The sequence below is a fragment of the Harpia harpyja genome, chromosome 4, assembly GCF_026419915.1.
Source record: "Harpia harpyja isolate bHarHar1 chromosome 4, bHarHar1 primary haplotype, whole genome shotgun sequence".
Lineage (NCBI taxonomy): Eukaryota > Metazoa > Chordata > Aves > Accipitriformes > Accipitridae > Harpia > Harpia harpyja.
The window spans coordinates 71,031,789-71,059,119 of record NC_068943.1 but is presented as its reverse complement, the minus strand read 5'-3'; the positions used below and the strand labels follow the sequence as shown (position 1 = coordinate 71,059,119).

General features: G+C 40.2%; 1 protein-coding gene across 2 annotated transcripts; it reads left to right on the top strand.

Annotated features, from left to right (window-relative positions):
- Positions 1-2,174: 2,174 nt before the first annotated feature.
- Positions 2,175-27,331, top strand: MYCT1 (MYC target 1). 2 transcript variants are annotated; one of them, XR_008234788.1, is made up of 3 exons: positions 2,175-2,424; positions 24,331-25,000; positions 26,542-27,331. XR_008234788.1 is itself a non-coding variant. In XM_052784696.1 (2 exons), exons 1-2 carry the CDS (start codon positions 2,175-2,177, stop codon positions 24,861-24,863), a joined length of 783 nt encoding a protein of 260 aa, XP_052640656.1. In that variant the 3' UTR covers positions 24,864-27,331. The 2 variants fall into 2 exon arrangements, 1 of the variants encoding a protein (XP_052640656.1); XM_052784696.1 differs by having other exon boundaries at positions 24,331-27,331.

Here is a 27,331-nt window from a genome sequence, read left to right as displayed (position 1 = left end):
TTTCATTGGCATTGAACTCACTTACATCAGCAATGTGTTTGACAGCTCGTTCTCTACATACCACTGTCTCCCATCAGTCAGAAGTGACAGTGTGTTATACTTGCCAGTATAATGAATGCTGATGAACATTTTTATCCATGAGGGTACCTCAAGTTATGATGATTCTATTTTCAGGAAATGATACTTCTCAATACAGAAAAATGAAAGGACTAGTGGGATTACCAAGAAAATGAATTCTTGCAATACTCAGAAATAAAATGAAGAGAAACAAAATTAGTCTAATATTTGAAATAATAAATTAAGACAAGGTTTATGATGTACCAATCTGCTTTTGCTTTTTGTTGAAGAAGATGACATTTTAATTATGACATCTCAGGATTTGATACACTGTACCTATTTTAGATGAGTTCTGTTGCAAAAACTTGCAATTCTTTCATTTTCTTGCAAGAGTAAATAGTGGAAAGAGAGTTTGAAACTGATCTGAGAGAGCCTCCTGCTTTGCAAGTTATTGTAAGCCCACATCACCTTGATTCATTTAAAACTTTATTTGCTGCAACTTGCTGATAAGCATTACAGGTGTATGGACCAGGTAACACTTTTGGTGGTCCAGCTTCTCTGATCTGCTGCTGCTGACAGTTGCCCATATCAGCGGTTTGTTTCTGAGGAAAATGAAAGAACTCCCACCTTGGAATACCCTGTCCAGAGAGAAACTGTCATGCTGCTTCTCATTGCTGTTGACTTCCTCACAAAGCATTAAGGTTCATATTTAATACACTTGATAATATGGAAGATTTAATTACCTGTATAAGTGTCCATGTCTGAACTCAGCTGCTTTTCAACTGGATTAAAGTCAGTGTTTAATTCTGTTTTACAATGATTACCTCAATAGATGCATTCAGTAAACTAAAATCACTAAATTTCCTCATTTTATAGTTTACAATAATTCAGTTTTGTTGTATTTCCATCTACTCTCAGAGCACAAAACTAACCCCAGTCATAGAATTCTTTAATTTGTATATTTTTAACATCTGCTCTGGTATCTGTTTCCCCAACAAACTAAATAATCTTTCTTATCAAGTTGTATCTTGTTCACAGACATCCGAAAAATCAGATCTTTTTCATTCAGGTGCTTAACTCAGTATTTGGATATGTCATTTTAAGCACCACTTTTGAAAGCCATCAGTCTTCCCTTAACCATCAGGGTATCTTTACTCAGTACTTTTAAAAATCTGTTTCATGCAAAAAAGTCCCAAACGAAAGAAGATTCAACCTTAAATTATGCCAGATCCAAATCTTAAGATTGGAATATTCCTAAATTTGGGGGAGTCCTGACATTCATTGTGAAAAATAGATGTAGCTGATTCTGTTCTTTTTAACAATGGGCAAAACAAAACCTCATACAACTCTTCAGAGAACAGAGTTTGACATTCACAGCAGAATGTTTATGGACATCCATTATCTGCCATATATTTAAGAGGAAAATAGTTAAAATCAGGTCCTACAGAATTTATCACATAAATACAAAATCATATATTTCCTTGATCCCCATACATTCTCCATTAATTCTGGGTCTGTGTCATTAAATATCTTGGCTATTTTCTTTTGTAGGGCTGTTATTATTGCTATTTGTTATATTTAGCAGCAGTATCTACAAATTCCAACAGGGAATTAACACTGCATTGTATTAAAACTGTCCAAACAATTAGCTCAAAGCCTGTTTGTGTTGCACGGAACTCATATTTTAGAATGGGGTGTGGAAAGGAAAAGAATTGGCAAAGGAAATTTGAAGTACGCTCATTAAAATATTAATGCCGACAGTTACACTGTCAGGCCCAGCTAGTTCCTCAAACTAGCCAAGGAACAATGGCAAATACTTTAACAATCCTCATACCCTAAGTTAATATACTAATGGAATGGTGTGTATCAAAATCTTCCTGTCACATTCCTTCCTTGCTGAAAATTCCTACCAAATACAAGTGCTTTTGAATGTTTAAGGACAGTCTTCAACATAGAAAATCATTAAAGGAAAGACAAAGGAATTTTCATCTCTCTATCTCTGGACATTTTGGGGTTCAAAAAGTTTCAGCGAAGGAGGAGATTTGGTATTGTTCTGAGTCAATTTGCTCTGGCTGAGGAAATGACGAGAAGGAAACTATTTCCTCGTCTGGGGAACCATGTGGTGTTCCAAGATAAGGCGAGCACTTGCTAATTCGAGTCCACAAGCAGGAAATGTGATACATCCATTTCCTTTCAGGCAAACAACACAGTTCCCTGGCAGCACAAAAGCATTGCTTCTACTGCTAAATCTCAAACGTTCAGAAACCCATTGCTCCTCTGTGGACATACCATTCTATATTTGTTATTTGGATGTTATGGATAGAAACAGTACTTACTCTCCAATCACATGGCCACCAAAGTTTTGGGGTAAGGATTTTGGTTTTTTTTCTAGAGTATTGTTAAAGTAGCTGCTGAGATTCGCTGGTGACTGCCTCAAAAAATACGTCTAGATACTTTTAAGCCTCATGTTGGAAGCAAAAGTAATTAATAGATTTTGTATTTCTTGCAGTACAAAAGATTGTTTTCCAAATGTTTCCTTGACAAAGTTTTATCATGTTTTTAAACTAATCAAGACAGCAGGATCTGCCAGGGCAGAATTGATTGTTTGACAAAATTCATTACTGAAGTCAGTTGAAAAGGTGTCTATTGACTTCAGTATGTTTTAGATCAGGTAGACATTCTCAACTGTTTAATGGATGTACCTACACGGCAGACATGATCTGTTTCATCTTCTGAAGAAAAAAGAGATAGCAAAAACTAAACGTGTTGCAACCTTTGGAATAAACTCTTACTCCTCCAGAATGAAAAATTATTTGTAATTTGTTGTGGTGCCTCATGATCAGATTTTCCTTGCTTTTTCCTCAATGTATGTTTTGATTATTATCCATTAAGACTGTTTTCTTTCACCCAAACCTGGGAATGGTTCATTAACTGAAATGTATAGAGTGTGAGGTGGAAGTATATGTTATACTGAAATTCCTTCAAGGTAATTAGATTCAGTGACTTGATCCTAAAGTGTTCTGTGCAACCACTGTGGAGAACCTTTCCATCCAAAAAGCTGTATTGCTTGCTATGTTTAACATTAACATGTATTAGCATTTAGCATTAGAGTGAATCATATGATCTGGTCTTGTCTATTATGTTATTGCTATTGAGCAATGACCCCTCCAAGAATCTGTGCACTAACTTAAACTAAAAAATAATATGCATTAGCAAAATAGGAGTTTTGTTGCATAGAAATGCCTTGAGAAAAGAGTGGAAAATAACTATATGAGAAGATTTAAAGAAGTTCCTCCATTTCCTTAGCATAAGAAACAAGAATCTGTTGAATGCCATCCACATGTTTCCTGCAGTGACACATATATTTTCCTACCGGGACACCATGAGCAACTCACTTCATTTTTGTGTCTTGGACTAAAGAGTAGGATAATGTTACTGAACGTCTTTGAAAAATACTTACAGATTAACTGAGGAAAAAATACTGTTATTACTGTTTCAGAGTCTCTTGTTGTCTGGAGGTTGTCTGCTGGACTCTAAAGAATAACAATCATTTTTGTAGAGTGGAACTACATGTAATTCTAAAATGGCTCTTTCAGAACAAAAATGAAAGTGCTTTCATCAACATGTACTTTAAGAATCCTTGTGTAAAAGGTGCTGCCCCTTGTTACTGCAGATTTTCTTTCATTCTGAGGTAAATTATTGCTTTACTGTCACGGAAACATCCACAAGAAACAGCAAAGTCATATGAAACTCTAAGGATTCATTAACCATACTGCTCAGACTTAGGAAAGGTGTTCTCCATCTTCATGAAGAGTCAAAAAAAGTACCTAAGAAGCAAATGTTTAAATTCCACAGCCTATTGCATGTGGCTGGCCCTGCTGGCACTGCTGTTACCCTGTCGTTCCATTTAAGGTACTTCTCCAGGTGCGCCAAGCCCCTGTCCTTCAAAGTCAAGAGCTGCTTTTGACAACACAGAGCAGGGCATGCATGAGCTCTCTCACTGCTAACAGGGCCAGCATCTCCTTTCACCAGCATTGCCCCGCTGGCTTGCCAGGGACTGCTGCTGTCCCCAGCCCTGATCACCTCCCATTTGCTTACACTCTGACAGCAGATGGGCCTCACAGCTTGAGGTTTTGTGAGGAGCTTGCGTGGTCTTTCTTGTTTTTCTGATAGATTTTAGAAGAGTTAATAGTATTACTTCTTCCTTTCCTGTAGGTGTATCATATGTGGTAGACTAGGGCGGGACGGTATATAGTCTGTGTCAGAAGACAATGGCTGACACAAGCTCACTGTGAGGAAACTTCACTTAAAATGATAGAAGTGTATTTTCTGACATCCTTGGAGATACATGACCTGAGGTGAAAATAAAACTGCACATGATAGGTATAAATAACATGGAGTTCTCTATTAAATGAGAATGCAGTACTTGAAACTGTGATTTTTCAGGATATGGCTTACAGGCTCCTTTCACTGTTTTTCTAAGCCACCCACCACGTAGTGCTGTGAGCGTGAATACGTTACCAAGATGCAGATCCTCTTCCATGCCTGTGTGACTTCTCAGCGGCTCCCATGGACTCGGCCAAAGTGTAAAGTTCAAAATGTGTGCAAAGGTTTTCTGAGAGGAACTAACTTTTTGAGAAAAAAAGAAATGCTGTAAAAATTGTTAAAGCAACTATTCATAATGGTATTTAATCTCTCACATTTTTATAAGCCATCTATTGTCTAACAGCTGGTTCCTTACTCTGGAAAATATACAGGCATCCTGTTTTCTAAAGCTGTCCAGTTTCCAATTGTAACTTCACACAATAGCATCTTAGAAGTGACTCTAAGAATTTTAAAACAATGAACAAACTAAACTGTCCTCCACTTATTTATGTGTGAGCACATATAAATCTTTTTATAACTGCTCCAGGCTAGTGGAAGTGCACATGAATAAAGCTGTGTAGATAAAAACAATATATATGCACCTTGATATAAGCCATGCTCCGTGGATTGCCTAAGTAGTCTAAATCCTTTCTCTATATTCATGCAAAGACCTTAACAAATAATAATATTAAAAAAAAAATTAGCACACTTTTTTGCAAGCTCAGTGTAGAGTCAGTGACTGCCTGGAGAGTCGATAACATGCGTAGCTGCAGATCTTGCAGGAATTCTTTTGAATTCAGTCTTCACCATCATCATTCTGCAGTATTTTTGGAATGCTAAATTATGCAGCAAACAGAAGCAGCAATCCAATAGTTTTGCTGGCCCAAAATCAGTTCTGCTGGAAAAAAAATAAAAATGCAATATTAACCTCCTCTTCTGGTTTTAGATCACGAGTTTCATGATAGAGCTCCTGGCCCTGTCAGCAAATATCCTCTGTGTAATGTGTCACAAGCACAAAATTGGGATTCCAATTCTCACTTTGCTAGAGCTGTTCGCTACTACAGACATTGCGTGCTCTTTGTAGACGTACGTGCCTGTTTCAGACAAGTTGTCTGACCTACTCCAAGGATGCAGGAGCTCATCTCTTTCAGGTGCCAGCTTCTATGAAGCTGTGTTACCTCCGGTCACCTACTTTGCAGTAGGATTCCATAGTACAGTACTTTGGTAGAGGCAGGAAGAGAAGCACTTAAAGCCAGCCTCTGCTGAACTTCAGCACCGTTGGTATCACATGGGACTGTAGACAGAGAATCTGGATTTATTTTTTTTTTTATTGGTAGTTTCAAAAGGAGGTTTGGCAATAGCTGAGTGAGAAATTCAGGGTTTGGTACCCATCCATCAACTACTAATCTCATTTTTTATGTTTTAATATAGTCTTTATTGAGTTAATTTTGATTTGTAAGTTAACAGTGGAAGCAAAGATGTTTCCATTTTAACGAGGAGTGCATTTCTTGTAATTCCTAAAAGCATTTTCAGTCGCGCACAGTTAAATACAATAAATGGCTTCGAGACAATCCTATTTCTCCAGTGCAGATAGTAATATACTTTCAAATCAGGAAATTTAATTTAAATAGTACATTTGATCAATATGACAGCAGCAGAGAGAAAAAGTGTAAGCAGATATTAATCAACATAAACTCAGATCCCTAGACTATCCTTCAGTCTAGTTTTTCTTAACTATCTATTTAAAAATGCAACATTACAATTTAATACCTTAAAAACATTAAGGACATTTTTTCTTTTCTTGAATCAGAATCCAGGGTGGTTCTTGTCCAGTGTGTGGAAACAATGCCAATCTGCTGGCTTCCAGCATTTTAAGATTGCAAACTGCCTGGCACTAATACTTTAAATGTTATCACTTGACTTCATAAGCTACAAATGCACTCATGGTTTTAAATATAATGTCAAATTTTGCCTTGTTCCTCCCACAACCCACTGATCTCCTCATTAAAATGTGTCTGTTTGCTTGAAAGAAGTCAGACTATATACTCTGCTGGAAAAGATGGTCCTTAGGGATGAACATATTCTGATGTCTGACACTGTGTTGTGATGTCATGTTAGTAGTGTAGTAATAAAGGTGGTTAAGGACTTTGCGTCATGCTTTTTATGAACTGAAATACTGCTTGTGAAGGGTAGCACTGACATGACCAGTAACACAGCTGTCAAACACAGGAAAGTCCAACCTAGACAGCCATGGGACCTGATTTCTCTTCTGGGATCCTTCATGGGTGGTAGCCATGGCAGAGTAGAAGCAAGAGCGGCAAATCCAGTGCAGTCCTTTGCAAGTGAGAAAAGAAGCATTTGGCTACCTGTGTGGTGGCCAGGTTAAGCCTGCTGGCTTCCACTCTGATGACTCTGTTAATGCATTTCCAGCATACCCACTGGGTTGTCTCTCCTCATTCCCTTTGCTCCTCTTCACACACTTTGGACCCTTCCAGTCTAGCTTTAGCAGCAGCAAATAAAGACTCTGGGAGCTGCCTCAGCTGTCGTGCTGGAGATGTGGACACATAACAGCTCCAATTTGGAGCCAGCTGTGTAGCACTTGACAGCAGATGTGGCAGTGGTAGCTTCTACCAGGCTACTGCTCTTCCTAGTTTGATGGCTGGAAAAGACCAGCATAAACCCGAGTACCCCAGAGGGCCTTTATCCTGGTAGACTGGGCGTTGCTGATAGGGCAGAGGACTTCATTAAGCTGAAGATGCAATTCCTTTGCTGGCAGATAGGAGGAAGAGAAGGCATGACACAGAGCCACTTACAGATGCTTTACACCACTGGAGATTTCCTTCTTGGTAGAGAAAACCTTCAGGGTTGAAGTGGAACAAAGTAGGAGGAAAACATGACAAACTTAGAGCCTTGGGTTCAGGTGTAGTATCAACCTCAAGGATGTATTTCCTGAATTGCTATTTTTCTTCTTCTCTTCCATTCCCTTTTCTCCCTTTTCAAAATTTCACCCTAGCGTGCATATTCTTCCTGGTATTTTAATTTGCGACAGCCAGCCAAAATAGAGCAAGGTGATTGAAGACACTGCATCAACTGGAATGTTTTCTTGAAGTTGGTCTCTTTTTTGTCACTTCTCTGTGTTTTGGAAAACCCCAGTGATTTTAAAAGTGCAATACTTGGCAGTGTATCACACATCATAAGGAGCTCATAGCACAAGGAATAAATGCCTTCACTCTTTCTGCAGAGTCTTTGGGTTAGATCACTGGTGCCTGCAAAAGTTTGGAAAGGGGATGTGAACAAGTGAGCTTCTTTCTTTTGAAATCACTCTGCTGGAGACAAACAGCTTCAGACTTTACAGGCTCCCGTTGTTGGAAGCAGCCCCAATGGGAGAAGAGAGAGAGGGAGAGGCAAAATTCTTTCTTCCAACTTCATGATGCACTCCTCCTCTAGTATTTTAGGGAATAATTCCTTCCAGTGCTTATCCAAAGAAGTAGGACATTGTCCTCCTTCAGAAAACAGAGACTGAAAATGAGGATAGAGCCTTTTAGTGCGCAAATATGAGTATTGCCATGACCCAAAATACCACACTGTATTTTCGATGACTAAGTAAGCAGTTCTCCATTTGTACTACTACTGGGGACAATAACTGAAAATTGTATTCCGATGATAACTGACTTTTTGTCAATTTTGAATTTCTTTAACCTCATTGCGTTTTTGCATTTAGTTAAAATAATATATAAACAATAAACAAAATTACCCAATAAGAAAAAAATTAAAAGCAAGCCAAATTCATCAATACATGGTGAGAGAGAGGGAAAGGAGCAGAATGGTCCCAGCAAATGTTATCAGAGGAAGGGATGATCCATATTGATTTGGTGAAGTCAAACATATCTGAAAAAATATATCTGAATTCTTTGGCCAGGAGGCTGTATTAATACCTCTCCCATGTCACAGGTGGCCATATATATATATGTATATAAAATGCAGTCTTCACACTGAATCTGCATCTCCCCCATCTGGCATACACTGACTATGTCTACATTGACAACTTTCCTGCTCAGACTTCCCAGAGTGCTTCATCATGCACTACCTTAACAAGTCTGTTTGCTTAACATTTGAATTTCACAGTCTGGCTTCTGGCTCATTAGGGATACTGATCCATCACTCAAGACTTGCAATTCAGGGCTTTACCTCATGGTGTGTGGTGTTAAAGGACTCAAATCACTGAGCAGACTTCTGTCCCCGTCATGATGGAGTTAATATGAGAGCCAACTGTATGTGAACAAACCCTCCTTCCAGCTCTCCACCTATCTTTCCGACCAAATACATGGCTCATAATTCGAGGTTTGTTATTATAGATTTTCTAGAGCTCTGCTAGTTCTTTATTGCTTGCCTAACCTTCCATCTTCTGACTAATATTTTCTCCTTTACTTATTCTTTACTATACTTATACTTTACTTTATTTATTCAAGCTGGAGCCTTTAAAAAAAGCAAAAGTTGTACATCTCCAAAGCTAACTTTCCATGCCCTTAAGACCTTGTCTTTCATTCCCATTTCACAGCCAAGTATATCTACGGATGGTGGAAAAAGAGCTTGTTTTGAAGAGCATATAATCCAAATGCTTTCATTAATTGGTTTTAGTACATCAGTGGCAAATGAATTTGGACAAGCCAATATAAAGGTAGTCTAATGCATAAAATAATAAATAGGAAGGCGGGATGCATTTCCTAGTTTAGTCAGAAAGCTCTCAGAATTTGCTGCATGAAATGGCTAGGAAACCTGGTGGAAAAATAGAGCCTTGGAGACTTTTTCTCTGTTTCTTAGCCCAGAAGATATTGATCAGATGGATTAATTAGAACATTATTCCTCTAAAATATGTGCAAAATGTTGTCTGCACTAGAAATTTCTACTTGTGTGAATGGTGTGAGTGCATAATACAAGGTATACTGCAGAAAGAAGTAGAATATGCTTATACCTCTTTGTGTCAGTCTGGTATGGACAGTCCACATCCTTGGGGCTGCAGACTTCCCCAATTCTATTAAATAATGCACCTGCAAGCATACCTGGTTTTTAGTGGCTGTGTAGCTGTGTTGAGTAAAGACAATGGTGACATAAAGCCTCCTCCCATGTAAGGATCCTAACATGGAGTAAAATACATTGATTCTTCCCAAATTCACAAACTAGAATTGTTTTATTTTCCTATGGTCAACTTGAACATAGAGCAGGCTGGATCCCCCAAAAGATGTTTGTGGGAATAAGCATACTGGGAGGCAGATTTTTAGTTGGGTTGCTGGAAGATAAGACAGATGGTTCCTCCAGGTTTCGGGTCCCTATTTGAAAAATGGAGAAAACTTCCTTGTGCTGCTTTGTAGGAATATTGTCAAGAGAAAGAGGATGAGGTAAAATGTGATACAGAACCAGACAGAAAGCTGGTTCTGGTTTTGCAAATTCTTCCTGTAAACACACTCAGTTTTTTCAAGTACATTTGTCTGAGGAGCACATGTACAACACAGATATAAAATATGATACATTTCAACAACACTATGAAAGACAAGAAGATCTTTATGGTAATGTTACATCCTTGAAATATTTCCCTTCTTATTACCAGTCTTAAATCTAGTGTACCTACAAGTTCTCCCTCCTGCTCCTCAGTGAAATGTTACATGATGCCACAAATTTAATAGTGAAGCCATATTTCCAGATTACTTAACCAAAGATTTCATTTGAATGAGTAACTTTTTTCATATTGCTGAAGAATAATTGCAATGTATCTGTATGGTGAATTTGCAGAAATCAGGACTGTGAAAATCCTACACAGCTCAGCAGAGTTTTTAGGACAGGGACCCGTTTTGGTTTTGTCTGTTACAAATGCCACACACTGGGACTTCAGTCAGACTCTGAGAACATAGTACACAGACAAAAAACAAAAAACGGCAACATCAGTAAAACTTAGCTTCACCTATATAGGACCTGAGACAGACTTTTTTTTCACCTCTTGGAGAGGGCTGTAGGGTTGTGCATCCTCCCAGGCCCAGCAGCATCAAAGTAACTTTTGCTGCACAGCTTCCAGAGCAACAGAGATTTCGCCATGGCAATCTCTTTTTTCCCCTTCAGATGAGATACTGGTCCACATGAAAATCCTGTGATAGAGATGTAGAAAATGTCACATAACTAAATCACTTCTCAAGTGCTCAGGTGGTCAGAAGCTGATTTAAGTATTCCACGCAATTTTGAGAATGATCATGGTAGCTAGAGGACTGCTGAGGCAAGGGACACCCACACATACCACCTTTCCTCTGCCTGAACTTGTTAAGATCTCTCCAAGGAGGAGGGTTATTGTCCTATCTACCAGGTCAAGGTCACCAGAAGATCTTCTCGTTTCCAGCTCCCCAACCACCGTGTGAGCTGACTTGGGATGTGTCACAAGGCAGCAGCAGAGCAGCCTGGGCCAGTGACTCAAACAGGACGCAGCTTCCATATAAATAGTGCTAATACTGAGAGAAATGGCAACAAGGATGTGGTTTTAACTGAAGGAAGATAAAAGATAGCATGTGATGGTGAGGCATTAGCAATGGCAGCAGCTGTGTTTGAACATCAGCCCTTCAGTGGCAACATGACAGCCCTGAATCTCATTCCTCTCTAACACTCAGGGTCCCTGGCTCCTCCTCTGAAGTCCTCCAGAACTATTCTTACACCAAATGAGAAATAAATCTATGACTTGTGAGGTAATTAAAAAGGAAGGCATTGCTCATCTTCCCCCTCTCAGCTTCAGGATACACCATGTTTCTGTTCCCCCTCAGCTGTGTTTGAGAAGGGCTGGTGTGTATGCAGCTTTTCAGTTGGATGTCTTATGCATGTGGCAGTACTGTTTGCTGGAGCGGCTGTGTCTGTGTGCTTCATTGTCTTCCAGGATTGCTACAGGGAGCCTGAAGCAGCCAGGCAAGAGATGCTGCACTGCACCTTCTAATGCTGCTTATGCTGGTGCCAAACTATTGTAGGAAGCCACCACTTCCTCTGTGCTCCATCAAGGACAGGAGTCAAGGTCATATGTCAAACCTAAACGTACTCTGCCCACACTGATTTCTCCAGGAGACAGAACTGTGTCTTAGCCTTATGCTGCATTTTATTTTCCAGCTAGCTTTTGGAGGTACCATTTTGTATCAACTGCTAGACTACTATTGTTTTGTATAAACCCTACATAAAAATTTATCAGATAAATCGTATACTGTCTTCTCAAGGGGCAGAATGATCAAACTATTCCAAATTTAATATGATTATGCTCATTTTGCTATCAGTTAAGTAAAGGATTTGACAAGCATGTGAAAGTTATCACTTCCAATACTGAAGCAAAGGGGATTATATCAATAGTCAGAGCTTACATTTAGGAAGATAATATGTAAATCCATTCCAAGATCTTATGTGCAGGCCTGTCAGAGAGATAAAAGTAGATATTAATGAGGGACCTATTTTTTTCCTTGCCCTTATTCTGGCAAGCCAAAAGAAAAGAGTGTTACTGTAGTTGGATGAAAGCAACAAACTAAGTCATGAAGAGGAGAGACCAGTCTTATTCTTGCACGCTATCTATTCAGAGCACGATTTCTTCCTTGTATATAAATTATTCTTTTAAAGTGAGTCTGTCATCCTCAGGCTGTGTTTTGTTGCATCCTAATTACTGCTTCTTTCCTGCTTTCCCCACCCCCCCATACAACCACTGATTTGTCAAATGCTTAACCATTTTTAGCAGGAAGGGCACAGATCTGAGGTAGTAGAAGAAAGAGGCAAAGTTTCTTCAGAGTATTATTTAAATATTAATCAAACACACAGCGCATACACTTTTTGGCAATTACACCTACTGTATTCACTGAGTATGTGGTGCTGCCCGTTGTCACATGAGCTGCCAGAAGCATCATTCTTTATTTTTCCACCACATACAGGAATCTCATCTTTAGGAAATGAAGTATATTTCTTCTTCCAAGCACCACACCAATGAATGTGTAGGCATGTGTATGTGTCACGTAAAAAAAAGGAGCTTAGTGCTGTGCTTTCTCCGCGGGACAAACTCCCTGTAGCTGCATACGCAGCTGCTAGAGCCTGGCAAGATTCATACTCAAGAGTTAGTCTCAGCACATGGTAGGTGTAATTGTTCTGCCTCAGTTCTTCTTGTAGAACCTGTTGAAGAAAAATGCTCTGTATTGATCCATAATATCCCATTTTACCATTGTAATTCATTTAACCAGGAGTCAAAGATCTTTGTGACGCAAATGAGTGGCTGTGAGTGGTGCTATCTCCCTTATACAAAAGATTAATCTGAAGCACGGAGATGGAATGAGATGTCCACAATCACAAAAGAAGAGCACAAAGTAAAATCAAGACTCAAGACTGACCCTTTTGCCTTTGTAAGATTATCTTCATTTCATAACCTTATCCTTTTGTCTGGGAAGAAAAACAAAATCAGAAAAGACTATCAATAACAGTTAGTACAGACAACTTCATTTTTTCCTGCTTTTCAAGGTAGAAGCTTCACTTCCTATACAAACTTAATAAAAGGTACTTATTCAGATTTTGAAGCCTATTGTATAGTAGTTAAATTTGCACCAAGCAATCCTAAGTTGTTCTCCTAACATAATTTATTCCCCTTCTCCCTGAGGAGACGGAAAAGAGACTTATGTGAGTTTGATTTTCATGTATTGAAAATGGGACAATAGTAACTTAAGATTTATCTGTTAAATAACCTCAACCAAAACTCCATCAACAATAGAAATATATACAACATTGTTATGAAATAATGTCTAGGAAATTTTCAGCAAAATCATTAGGGGAGAAAAAAATAGTCAGTTCAATGCAATGCAAAAACTTCTTTGGGCTCTGACACATGCTCGTGGAAGCAAACAGCCAGGGCAGTTTCTGCTCCTCAGCAGAAGCCTCTGCTTTGCTTCTCTGGCACCTTATTTGCAGAAGAAAATTAATTCCCTGTTTCAGACATTTGAATTCACAATCCAGCATCTTAACACAGTCTTATGGCATATTTGACCATTAAACTGACATCTGTTAATTTTAAACCCTTTGCTTTAAAAAATTATGTTATATTGATGCCGTCTCTCAGTTATCCAGGGTAACGGAAGGATGAGCCAACCAAGCAGACACATAGATTCTGTGGAAGGTGCATAAGTTACACAGGCAGAGTATAAATGAAGATGGAGACCATTGATGGCTCTATTGATTGAGAAGCGCAGGAGTCTCCAGGCAAGTAGGATCTGGACCAGCCTGGAGCAGACACAGCCTCCCAGGCACCGCTGGCTCGTGTGGGACAAGCACCAATGTCACACTTCACACTGAATCTCCAGCCTGGATCGTCTGTCCTGGGTCATCACGAGTTGGCTAATACTCCAGATTAGTAATCGTCTCTGTCCTGGTTTCAGCTGGGATAGAGTTAACTGTCTTCCTAGTAGCTGGTACGGTGCTATGTTTTGAGTTCAGTATGCGAAGAATGTGGATAACGCTGATGTCTTCAGTTGTTGCTCAGTAGTGTTTAGACTAATGTCAAGGATTTTTCAGCTTCTCATGCCCAGCCAGCGAGAAGGCTGGAGGGGCACAAGAAGTTGGCACAGGACACAGCCAGGGCACCTGACCCAAACTGGCCAACGGGGTATTCCACACCATGCGACGTCCCATTTAGTATAGGAACTGGGAAGTGGGGGCGGGGAATCGCCGCTCAGGGACTAGCTGGGTGTCGGTCGGCGGGTGGTGAGCAATTGCACCGCGCATCATTTGTACATTCCAATCCTTTTATTATTGCTGTTGTCATTTTATTAGTGTTATCATTATCATTATTAGTTTCTTATTTTCTGTTCTATTAAACCATTCTTATCTCAACCCACAAGTTTTCCTTCTTTTCCCGATTTTCTCCCCCATCCCACCGGGGGGGGGGGGGGGGGGGTGAGTGAGCGGCTGCGTGGTGCTTAGTTGCTGGCTGGGGTTAAACCACAACAGTCTCACTTAGAAATGACACCATTATTCATCAGCTTGTGTTTGCACAGATTCTTGTGAGTACAATATAATTAGGTCTCCTAGCCCACACTGAAGTGGATACTCACAGACATATTTCGTACAAGAGAAATCTCTGAAACTAATTGATGGTCACACAGGAAGTACTAGGAGAAAGAAAGCTCAAATTTCTGAACTGCAGTTAACTAATTGAAGAGTACAGTACTACCACATATGGACATCCTTCTGTATTCTCAAAATGTTCGCTGTTACACCTGTTCCCCAAGCAAGATAAATGTAGCAGATTTGTTGTGTTACTGGACGTAGCTCAGGTATTACTGCAGTGAAAATGTAGGAAAATCTGATTTAAATACAGATCCCTCTTCCTGCTCCTTGAATACTTGTTTATTGGGTACTTTAGATCAGTATTCAGCGAAGTTCACAAACAGCTCCTCTTCCTCCCATTCTTCCACTTTGTACAACTTTCTTAATTTTCACCTGAAGAAGACCCTAGTTTTAGCAATCTCAAAAAATAATGAGACTATAAATAGAACACTAAACACTACTTCCATTGATGGCTATTTTTGAACAAGCAATACACAAGTTAGACCTGTCAGCAGAATACCCTGTGGCAGTGTTTCAAAGGCAATATATTTCTGAGTGAGAAGAGAGTGTTTCTGAGAAACTTTACAGTTTTGGGCCCCAGTAGATTTCCTTCAGCTTCTTCTGAGACACTATGTTGTATGTATCTGTTTCATTCCTTTTGTCTATGCTAATACATGATGTACATTTAAAATGGAGGTAAGAGGGATGGAACTGGGAAGAGGAGATGGCTCCTCTCCTGGGAAGCGGCTGAGCAGGTTGCAGGGGGAGAGGGAGAGAGACTGCACAGCTGAGGGCAAGGAGCAGAAACAAGGTCCTGCCTCTCAGGTGACAGAAAGAGACACTTGATACCCAGAGGCAAACATGCAGAAGTTGCAGCACTTCTGAAAAGCACTGCATTGAGAACCTCTGTTTATAGGATGTACTGGGCAGGCTGAAATGCGGTCTTTATTTCTAGTATACCTAGTGTCTCAAGGTACTGAGTGTGCCTCGTCACTCTGAGTTTTTTCTCTTTTAAAACGTTCTACTTTATATTCTGATAAAACTTGGACTTTCAGTACGAATACTTCGTGGCCTTTTGTGGGTTCTCACAGTAAGGACAAGCTCCACCTGAGGCTGTGTCTGCATCAGGCAGGCTCTTCTCAGACCACAGACAACAGCATTGCTGTGGTGGGACTGAGGATGATTTCAATGTATTCCTTACCCTAAAGTCTTCCCAGCAACGTGAAAACCTTGTGCTTTGTTCTAACCCCGAATGTCCTCGTTTTCTTAAATGTAGCATACATGCTCTGGTATTTCTTCCTTAATTTCAAGAATTTTAGGAAATCCTACTTAATTTTAAGATTTCACTCCAGTCACTAATGCTCTGTTCATATAAGAAATTATTTTATTCTCAGGCTCTGCGAAATAGTCTCATCAATTAAGTAGTAATTATAATGCCCTATTGTACTGTGGCAAATTGTGATTTACTGTTTGATTTAGGTTCATGCAAAGGCTATAGCTTAGGCCTTATGCTCTGGTTTTGTGAGGTTGGTAAGAATGCCTTGCCAGAGGATTATTTGCTGCACAGGCGGAAAAGATAAAAATTATATTACTGTCTTTGTAATGCATTAGGATTCATAATGAAACCGTGCGGTAACAAAGTTTCTATCTCTGTCTGCATAAAGGAATCTTTGCTTTGTTTTATATAGTTATGCCAAAGGCATTAAATTAAACATGCTGACATCTCTATCTTAGATGTTTCCGTTTATTACAATTACTCTTTATTTATCATTCCAGTAAAAATCAACTGCCAGTAATATCAAGGGAACATCATTAACTCTGAGTTGGCTTGTGGGATATCAAGATGGCATATTCTATTCGTCTGGCTTTTTATCACAATGAATTATGGTATTAGGAAACGAAGCAAATGTACTCTGGTGCATGGAGATCATTCTGGACTTCACTGTGGATGGCAAGAAATATGACTTTAAAAACAGACTTAGCCTCGTGCTTCTCCATCAGCACAGATATTTGCACAAAACTGTACAAGCTTTACTTCACTAAGCTTCTGAACACTTTTGCTGTGCCTCAGTCTACTTTACTTTCAAAGCCTCTGCAAAATGCTAGTCCTAAGTGTTTATGGCAATGTAATACAGAGTTTTTCTGAGTTTTGAGGTACTATTAACGTCTCTGTAATGTTTCGTTGGAATGTTTCTTGTTGGTTTTTTCTGACACCCTATTTTATTAGAATTAAGGTGGTTCATGTATTGTTCAGATTTCCAGCACAAATTTCCAGCAGAGGGCAATCTTGTTCCTAGGCAGGTTGCTCGTTGGTGAAGTTAACCCTCTAATAAAGAGCCATCCCCTCTGCGTTTCAAACAGAGAATTAATCCAAGGGCACAGACTGCATTTTTTTTTTTCCCCTTGCCATTTACCTAATAATTTTTCAGACGCTTCCGGAGCCTATTTGATTACCTGATCGAAGAAAGTATTAGAAACTGCACAAAATAACGTCAGTATGGACCTTGAGCTGTCATCTGTACCTTCTTTTTTCAAGACAGTATTAACTATATTACAACAACTCTTGACTGATACTGGTTTTTAAAATCTTTAATGGGGGTAGATGCACCACCTACATGGATTATCTATTGTAGTTCTTACCTGTCCTCACAGATAGAAATATATTTTTTTTATTTCCTTTGCTCTATTTTAAATCCAGTCTTTTTGTTTTATCTGCACTGGACATAAAAGCAACTGTTTAGTTATTAAGCGAAGTGGGAGAATTACTCTTTGTTGCTGCAGAAAAGAATCTCGCACTAGCACAAGCCGAATAAAACATCCCTCTAGCAAGCTGTGTCTGAATGCAGAGCACTGTCATTTCTGGCAGCCTGTCTTACTTATTTTGTTTATTAGTTCTCACGTCCTGCACAGTCTGCTTCTCCTTCACCTTTTTTTTCCACAGATTCTGTTTTCCATATGCCACCATCCTCCTCTGTTTGTTTTCTGGACGTCACAACTACCTGAACTACCTTGTGCTGTTGTAGCCTGTCACTGTCACTCTTTCCACAAGAGTCTTGCGTGACCTTTCTTAAACTTTTGCCATGACTAAGATCACAGCTGGTTGATATTACACAGCAATGGATTCGCCCACCCAACTGAATCATGGGCTGCCTACAAATGATTAATGAGAGGCTGTTTTGCTAATACAATTAGTGACAAAAATCTGGAAGATAGTACTCTCAACACTTGTCAGATACAGACAAATTGCTTTTTTGAACTCAGCATGACAACAGCAGTACAGGATTTGGCTACTGATACCAGCCCCAGCTTTAAACAAAGTTTTCTTGGAGTCAGTAGAACCAGCATAAAATTTCAGGTAGTTCAAATCACTTCAAACCTTCTGTGGTGGGAAAAAGTGGTGGCTCTCTGAGCCCAGGGTATGCTTCCTTTCCAAGCTTGCTGCGTGGGATGTGTGGGGAAGAGTAGCTGCAGCCTGTCCGGCTTAGAGACGTACATTTGCTATAGCTGTAGGAAGATGCTATAAGTTTGTTCAAACTGTGATGGACCCTGGCTGCTCCTGTCTGGTTTTGTAAAAATGAGGCTGTGTTATGAATATCTGCTTATGACTTACCTGAACCTCACTTGAAACCTGAGACACCGAGACTCCCGTAAAACAGTGTCTGAACCATTCTTACTAGTCAGGTTACTAGATTTGTCATTTGTAAAATGCAATTCATACTTTAATACACTAGCTGGTGCTCTATGGTAAGACGTGCAATGTTCAGGTATCAATTCCCATCCTGGTTTGTACAGTTTTTATACCAGCTTTTGTCACTGAGCTTTCATTTTGGGAAAAAAATATAGGGTGAGGCAGAGGCTGAGCTGGATCTTTCCATGTCTGAGATCAAAGCCTCTACCAATTGTCAAGGCTTTTCAGCTTTGGGTCAAGGCAATGTGTGTGTATGTAGGGGGAGGGATGCTCTACTAACTTAGACAAGTTTTGAGTCACTGGCATATGACATCACTTAAAGGAAAGAGAGCTCACAAAAATGTGAGAAGGAAAGAATTAAAATGGAAATAAATTTAGAATTCTAGAATTTTGATTGAAATTATAAAAATAGGTCTTTTCCACTATACAACATGGTGGTATGTTCTGATACTTCTCATTGCTAATACAGCTGAAATCAGTGAGCTTGTACGTTCTGCACACAAGCTGGCTGGAGCCCACATGGAATAAAGGTTGCATGTCAGGTACGCGATGCCTCATGCTAGTTTTGGGCAGGTGGAAGAAAAGAAAACTGGGAAAATTACTCAGTTGCTTAAGTAAATGAACAGAATCTTGCTCTAACTTAATATGAGTAAAACATCTCCAGAGCAAGCTGAGTTTGAATGCTGAACAATGCCATTCTTGACTGACAAGCTACCTTACCACTTCTGATAACTTTAAGATAAAACTACTTAATTATTTTCCTTTTAATAAAGCAATAACAAAAAATTAACAGCTCCAAAACATAAAGATTGTAATATTTGAAAGTCACCCACTAAATCAAATCAAATGTGTAGGTATCATCTCACCCTATGGGTGTTTTCTGCCTCCTTGTGCTTAGCAATAGCATGAGCAGAACAGATGCTCGGAAAGCTAACTGGCTCTTTTTTAGCTTTATTAGCTATTATTGGCAAAGATGCAGTTCAAATTCAAGTCGTGTGCACAGCCTGACTAAGAGATGCTTTTCCACTTCTCTCTCCTTTGCATTTGGTACTTTATCCCATCTTCCCCCCGCCCTGCCCTGGTTCTTGCTCTGAGATGCTCTCATTGAAGCTGCTACTTACATGATTTTGAAAGGTACTACTACCCCTTCATATACTTGGCCAGGTGAAAAGTTTACAAATGTATACATTTATGAGCATGAGGCAAGGAAGATCTCGTGCCCACCTTAAATTTACACCTTGGGGAATTTATCAAAAGGCTATAGGAAAGATGCAAGTCCCAAGTATTTCCTAAGTTCAGGGAGTAAAATGTTCTTCCAGCCCAACCCAGGCAGAGCTGAGGGCAAGAGGGACATTCCTTGGGAAAATGAATCCTCAATGCAAACATGTTTTGAATTCAAAGGGATGTCTTGCTATCTGATGTGGTCTATACACATGAAAGTAAAATGAAACCCTCACAGAAACAAGAGATTGACCTGAGTATGTCTGCAAGGATCCTGCTAAACTCCATGATAGAGGCAGGATCCTCCATCACAAAAAGCAAAACTATTTAATAAAGATTTTGGTTGATCCAGGGACTGGCAAGTCTAGGTAGGTACCGTGTTGCTAATTTTTTGTGAGGTATGCCCCAAGGTGAGGAGGGAGAGAACGTAGTCCACTTCTCAGAAGACTTACAGATTGGTATAAGCTCCCTTTGGTTGGCCTTGCTACTGATGTCCGGGCTGGATGGGAAGAACTTGTTTCAGGGCCATAACTAGGAAAAGTACCTTATCAGCCAGTCTATCATCTTTACTAAGAACATGTCCAAATTTCTTCTGTGTGGATTCTATAGAGTGTTAAGAACTTGCTAGAGGGTATCAACTTGATAGGATATACACTAACGCTTCATATATACAGTTCCTGGAAAGTTATGAAAGCCTTAAAGAAAGCTGGAACAGCCAAGAAAAAGTTTTTCATAGCAGAGGAAATAATCCCCTGCACAAACCTGTAGCACTACATTTGCTTAACATTGCATGCAGCAATCAGAGAGGAGGGAATAGAGAGGCTTCAGAAGGAATTGCCTGATCTGGATAGATGTTGGGCTGACAGACACATGCTGGCTTGATGTTCAGATCTGGGGGTAACATCCAGAAGTCAGAGGTGTTACTGTGGGTTCTGAGCCTCCAACCTTTTTTGCATGGACACATTGGAAGTACCATAGATAAGAAAGGTAAAGTAGCTAAGATATTCAGTTTCTTTGTCTCCTTATCCTTTTATTTCTGGCTTTGTACCTCAAAGTCTGTCGTGCATTGTTGAAAAAACCTTTGCCTTTCACTTCAGCTGGTGTTAGAGGTGAGAGTGGAGAAAACTGACTGAGGTGGGATACCAAATCTTTTTGGTTATGACACAATTAAATAGAGCAGGCAGTGTGAGCAGCCTGAGAAACATGCAGATCAAAACATATTTAGGGGACCAGCACCTGGGGAGTTATTGTTATTGGCAGCATCCTTACTTTATCTCCATGATAATGGAGATATGCACAGCTCTCAGGAAACCATGACATGCGCAACTTAGGAAACCATAAGGTACTATAATGGCTCCTTGGGAGATACTGTGTGTCAGTATTGCTCTGACCCTCCTGAAAGGCTAGTTCTGCCCTGGCACTGCCCAGATTAAGGAAGAGAAAAACAACTCTGTGAAAGCCAGCTGTTCCCCTCAAAATCCCAAGTCCAGCAAGTCCCACTCTGCCTTTGATCTTTTTCTCTGTTTGGTAGTGTGTTCTCCAATGTACCTCAGGGCTGTGATCACTGGACGTTCTAAAAAGGAAATCAATGGGCATAGATTTACAATTCTTCAGTGTAACTTTCTAGAGCTGAATTACGTTTCAGTGAAATTCATCCTCTGCAGGGAGTGAACAAAAAGCAAGTTGGGCTTATTAGTGTGACCCACAGTTCCCACTGAAGTCAGTGAGAGTCTGGGAATAGAAAGAATAAAGTGCCTGTAACCAATGGCTCTAGTGATATTTCTATAATAAGAACCAAAAGGATTAAATGTAGGTCCAAATGGAAATGGGAGCATTTGGGGTACTATATGGCAACTGCAATAGTCAGTGTAAACCCAGCTGAGTTTCCCCAGGGAATACTTTGACCGTCTATTTTTATGTTCATTTATAGGGGTAGCAAAATAAAAGAATCAAAGAAATGAAAGAAAATGAAGACATTATGAAGGGATAATTGTTTGAGCTGTACCTCCAGCACAGGGGAACAGCACGTGGGAAGGACTGAAGAGCTGCACTCAATACTTTTGTCAATTCCCTCATCTGCTTTTAACAGTGTGAAATGCTGGTTTGATCGTGCAGGTGGTGAAAATTATGGCTAGAGGGATGCAGGGACAAATGCTCACCATGGTGCATGGCAACCCCAGAGCCAGGTACACTTGTGCAGCTTGCTGTCCTTCTCCTTACACTCGAGCCCCACAGAGATGCCCTTCCCCTCCTCCCTGCTGGAGCTGAGAGCCCAAACAGGAGCAGGGATATCAGGTGGTGGCGCAGACCCCTGTGCCTGGGGGTTCCCTTGGCAGTCTCAAAATATAAGGTAACTAGCATTCCAGCCAAGGTGTGAGCGAAATCAGGCTGAGAAAGGATTAGTTCTTGCTCCACTTTCCCATAGCCACACAGGGACAGCAGCAGGGGTACTCACACTGCAGCTCTAGTGTTGGGAAGTGCTGTCTTTAGGACACTCCCTGGGATTTACTCAACTGGAGGTGGCTAAGTCCTGGCTCTCCCTTCCCACCTTGAGGAGTATGAGTAGGAACTTGCAGTAACAGAATGTATTAAATCCATTAAAATGGCATAATAGGCTATTCCTGACCAAAAGGGGCACAATAAGGCCTGTTGTGTCTCTGAAGATGTTTTATAAAGGGCAGAATCATGATGAGTTTGTCAGAAGGCTGCTTATGGTGGCAGAGCTCCGATCTGCAGCCAGCAGTTGCAGCACAGGATGCTGCCCGTGGGTTCTTACAAAAAGCAGACCAGACAATCACCCTTTGACTTAGCGTGACCAGTCAAGAGTCTCTTAGTTGTAAAAATGAGGGCTTAAAGAAAAATTATATTTTAGGGTCAAGCCTAGTCCAGCTCTGAACAAAAGGACAGAAAAGCATTCCCAAAAGGGAGCAGTGCTCTGCAACAATTTCCCATGCTTTATCCTCTCCAGTCTTTGCCTTATTATCCCATTTGAAAAAGGTAATGGTTAGAAGCCTATCTGAAAGCCACGGTTACAAGAAAGCAACAGTGGGATCATATAGCCATCCAAAATATCAGTGGCTTAATTAGAGTGTAGATTTTCTGGGCCTCAGGGAACTTCAAGTCTATCCTGAAAAATGTAAGGTGAATAAACTTGGGTAGGAGATTCATGGTGACATCAATAGTTCATGATAATGTTGGTTCTGTCTAGAACCACACCTGCAAAGACATGTGAGGTGAATATGCTGCCCCTCTGACAGGGTTTCATGGGCAGCAGCAAGGCCTGGCTTCAAATGTAACGCTGCTTGCGGTCCCTACCCTGTAAAAATTTTATGCTAAAATTTCTGGTGCTCAAGGAGCTAATTTTCCCCAACTGCAAGTATGAATCACATAGCTAACAATTTTTCACTGAAGGTAGAAAAGTAACAAGGTAGGTAAGGAAGGTAACAATAACTAATTCTTAAAGTGCAATTATACCAATAATCATTTAACTCTCCCCTGCTGGAAGGAAAGCAAATGTTTGCTTTCCCCCTCCCGCAGTGACCTGCCCTAAGTTTAAGCCTTGCTAGCCACTGAGGCCTGACTTTGAGTAAAGGTATCTGCTGGTGCGTACTGGGGAACGTACTGGGAAAATTTTGAACCTAGTCTCATCTTGCCCTTTTTGGGCTCTAACATCTGCATCCCTGTCCTGGAGTTACTACCTTCTGTTACGGTGATCAGCTACACACAGCATTAGCTGGCCTGCACTTCTGTACGCTATAGAAGTTACTCACCTTTCTCTATCTAATTAATACAATTTCCTTTTTAGCAAAAATGCTTCAGAAACATGATAACACAGCACAGACAGAATAAACATGTTTCAAGCTGTCCCATGGCTCTTTTTCACTTATTCCCTCGTCGCTTCACCAGTAGTCAACATAGTGTTCCTTCTTGTTTGAGATCCAATTCCTTCTTGAATTTTGAGGGGATCTATAAAGGTTTTGCATTCATTTCAGGCCTTATCCAGGATTACAAATGTATCTCCAAACTTTTTAGAACAGCAGTAAATCTGGTGCTTGGCTGCAACAGTAAGGGAAGTTTTTTGAAGTAACTGTCCTATTCTTAGAAATATACAAGGAAAAACTTATTCTTCCACATTGTGAAACCATGTGGGGGAGAAAATCCTAGCCACGCTCTTTTTTTTTTTTTTTTTTTCAGATCTCTTAATTCTTGAAAGCATTTATAAAAGAACTAGAAATTTACATTTCTTAATGGCAGATTAATGCATCTTTAAATTGGGCATTGGGGATGGGAAATATTCAAGAGACTTAGTATCACTAATGCTTATCTCTGTCCATAATAATTTAGGATATAGTAATTTACATTAACTACTATGAGGTTTTAAAGTATCTGTTACTCAGCAGTAAAAGGCTGAGACATGTTCTTATGTTGTAATAAATACAAGGCTTACTCCATTAAGAACACAGAAGAAGCTACATCACTGTTGTAATAGGTGAGTTTGCAAACACGTACACATAGAACATAAAAGTCTATAAACAGAACAACAAGTCTGCATAAATCCACACTTCATATTGCCCACAGAAGCAAATGCTTGGCAGTTTTATAACACACCTTGGGGCTGGTGGGTGGCTGATTCTGGGAAGCTAAAGACTTTTCCCTTGCATTGGTACAGAAACTGATATTAAATGCAAGCTACTTTCTGGATGTTGTTGAATTATGCAAATTAAAGAAAAAACACCATATAGTCAGAGCAACCTGAGCTGCTGTGTTTGTGTTGTAAAGTTGATGTATTACATCCAAAGATCTTAGGGTTTGTTCATCTTTTTAGGAGGCTTCCATCTTCAATTCATTTTCTGGTGGGAAAATCCTTCAGAGTTAATGAAATAACTTTGCTGTGTATTTTTGCTGTATTTCAGAGCAGATAACAATAGCCTTCACAGTGTCCATGGTGGTTGGACTGGTGATTGGAGGGATCATTTGGGCCTTGTTCACTTGCTTGTCCCGTCGCAGAGCTAGCGCCCACATTTCCCAGGGGACCTCCTCAGCCTTCAGCCGTCGGTCCAGACCCTCCTCCCATGGCCACACTACTGGCAGGACTGGATTTTACCGCAACAGCAGCTGTGAACGTCGGAGCAACCTCAGCCTCGCCAGCCTCACCTTCCAGCGGCAAGCCTCCTTAGAACAAGCCAACTCTTTCCCCAGGAAGTCAAGCTTCCGTGCATCCACCTTCCACCCTTTCCTGCAGTGTCCTCCCCTCCCCGTGGAGACGAACAGTCAGCTCATCACCCTCACTCCCACGAACACCACCACAACCCTTGTGGGAAGCACCACCAACAGCTTAAGTCGACCCGAATTCCACTGGTCTAACAACAGCCTCCGCATCTGCCATTCCACACAAACCCCCCCGCCCGCCTATGAAACCATCATAAAAGCTTTCCCAGACTCCTGAGCTAGGTCCCTGCTGCAAACACACGCGTGCATTTCAGGAGGAACCTCAATCATCTCAACAATTTTCTGTGCGTGATGAAGATCTCTGAGAAGTCTCTGGCTGCCGTTGCTGTGGGGACATACATTGCCAAGAGGCAGGTAGCAGCGATTTCTTAGAGCACAATATCCCACCGTCCAAGGGATCACTTGTCTTTGCACTGCTGGCTCTAATTTACTGCTCTGCCGTATGCTTGCATATTTATAGTGTTGTATCTTTAATTGTAACCATTGTATCTTTAGAGGAAAGAAAATGCTGCCGTACAAAACCCAGATCATTTCTTGAAGAAACAGATCACGTTAGGGATTACTGATATACACATTTCTGCAAATTTCACTATTCTGTTTCTTTTTAAAAAAAAAAAAGTTCTGGTTTTATGTATTTTCCCAAGGATGTTAAATTTTCGGAGAACACCTTCCATTACCCACCTTCTTCCTATAACCACAGAAACCCTTCTGTCTGAGGAACCTTAGGTGCAGACCTTGTAGAGGATTTAATGTCACAGTCCTGGCTGTGGTCATAGGCATCCTGTTCTGCTGATTGTGGAGGATCTTAAAAGACTCCATGTTAGGGCTGCTTGTATAAAATTCCCCGCTGTGGGAAAAATGTTAAAGTATACGAAGCTTCATGCAAAGAGAAGTTTCAAACAACATACTAAATGCATGGTAACAATTATAAAGAATTTTCTGTCTGCAGCCAGCAGAACAGGTAGTCACATTTTAATACCTAGTAAGGCTGTATGGAGCAGAACTCCTCATGTTTCATTTTTCTAGTTCTGGTTATCAAGATAAGCAGCATGAATGACAACTATATTTAATTAGGTTTCCTGTTTTGCTATGGGATTACTCATTTCCTTATTTCAAATTGTTTTTCTCAAATTGTACCAACATTTAATTCTTCCTGGCAAATTATTCACTGAAATCTTGTCTTCCACTAAAGCAAGATTTTAGACATCTATGGCTGAATACTGGGATTGTACAATTAGTTGGAATATGAAGATAAAGATGGAATATTTAGTTGAGGTTAACACATATTCTTGACTCATACATGTATCATGTCAAGCTAACCCCTGGCTTAGTAGAGACTAATTGCACTGATGTGAGAAGTCCGGGATTTGGAAACAGCACAGGCAAATGGGGCCTGGTTTAAGTCTTATTGTATCAGTTTCCTGTTAAATATTTCATGTTCAAATAAAGGATAAAGAATTTCCACAAGTAGAGGAACAGTCCTAGTCCTCACACATTAACCTTTTTATCCTAAAAGGGCTGGGCAACTACCAGCCACAGGACTCCTGATCCTGAGGGGGCTGGTCCTGTGCTCCTGTAGAGAGAACAAGTCCTCATCTGTCTTCTGGGAGGGACAAGATTCAGCAGCTTTTGAGAATGGGCAAAATGCTTAACATCTTACTTTCCAGGCTTTTGGACACTGGCAGCATGCATCCCTTCGCCAAGCTCAGCATCCCTCAGGAAGCACTGGCATTGGTCTCTGAACTGCAATCTTCCAGCCCAGTATCACCCCACTTGCAAATATTACTACAAACATTGAGCTTACAAGCGTTACTGTAAACCACAAGTATTCCGTATTGTAAAGGCAAATAATTTTGCATATATTTACTGACTGGCTTTTATTGTTTTATTTTTAGTGTGCAACAGTTTCCCTTCTGGAGACATATATGTCATTGCTAGAAGAACAACAATTAACAGAGTTTACAAAGCATTTCACTGCAGACACTATGGGTTCCAGTACATCAAGGACTTGCTGATAAGACTGCAAAACTGCATTTGGCTGGTTGCAGGCTACGGACTTAAAACAATAGTCTTCTGGAGAAAGAAAGTTGTGTTATTTCATTCATTAATAATATTTTTTTCATTTAGAGTCTTACTGAGTCTGATGAACTTCATTGCATGCACAAGTGTGTTCACAGTGTCCTGTCTCTAGAACAGGTGATGCTGCCTATTCTAACATGCCTACGAAAAGCAGAATTCAAGCTTGCTCCCTTTGCTTATTGAGTTTCATGGACTGTTTGAAGAGACAACTTGGCCTGCAGTGTGTACCCAGCTGGCCAAAACTGCTTGTTCCTTGAGAGTGAAATCATTTTAGATGAGTAAATTTTTACTCCTGGATTGTAATGCACATTACAGTAGAACTTTCCACAGCATATTATTACTTGTATTACACTATATTTAGTAAACAATGTAGAAAAGGAAGCTTAAATGTACTGTATTTTTTTCCTCCTGAAATCTGTACTGGATATCAAAACATTTTTTTTATGTCCCCTGGATTAGGGAGATTAAAAACACAGATTGTTTGGTGCATAACCAGTATGGCTGTCAGATACCTAACTACTAGTTTAAACAATGTCTGAATTGAATGTTTTGCAAGCACTCTGGAAGCTTCAGAATGTGAAATAAAGTTAGATGTTATAATCTCAA

Bases quoted from the DNA above. Each gene is read 5' to 3' on its own strand.
- MYCT1 (XM_052784696.1), top strand. From the start codon at position 2,175: ATGTGGTGTTCCAAGATAAGGCGAGCACTTGCTAATTCGAGTCCACAA. The intron at 2,425-24,330 runs GTAAGGATTTTG...GCTGTATTTCAG, and splicing joins ATGGCCACCAAAGTTTTGGG to AGCAGATAACAATAGCCTTC.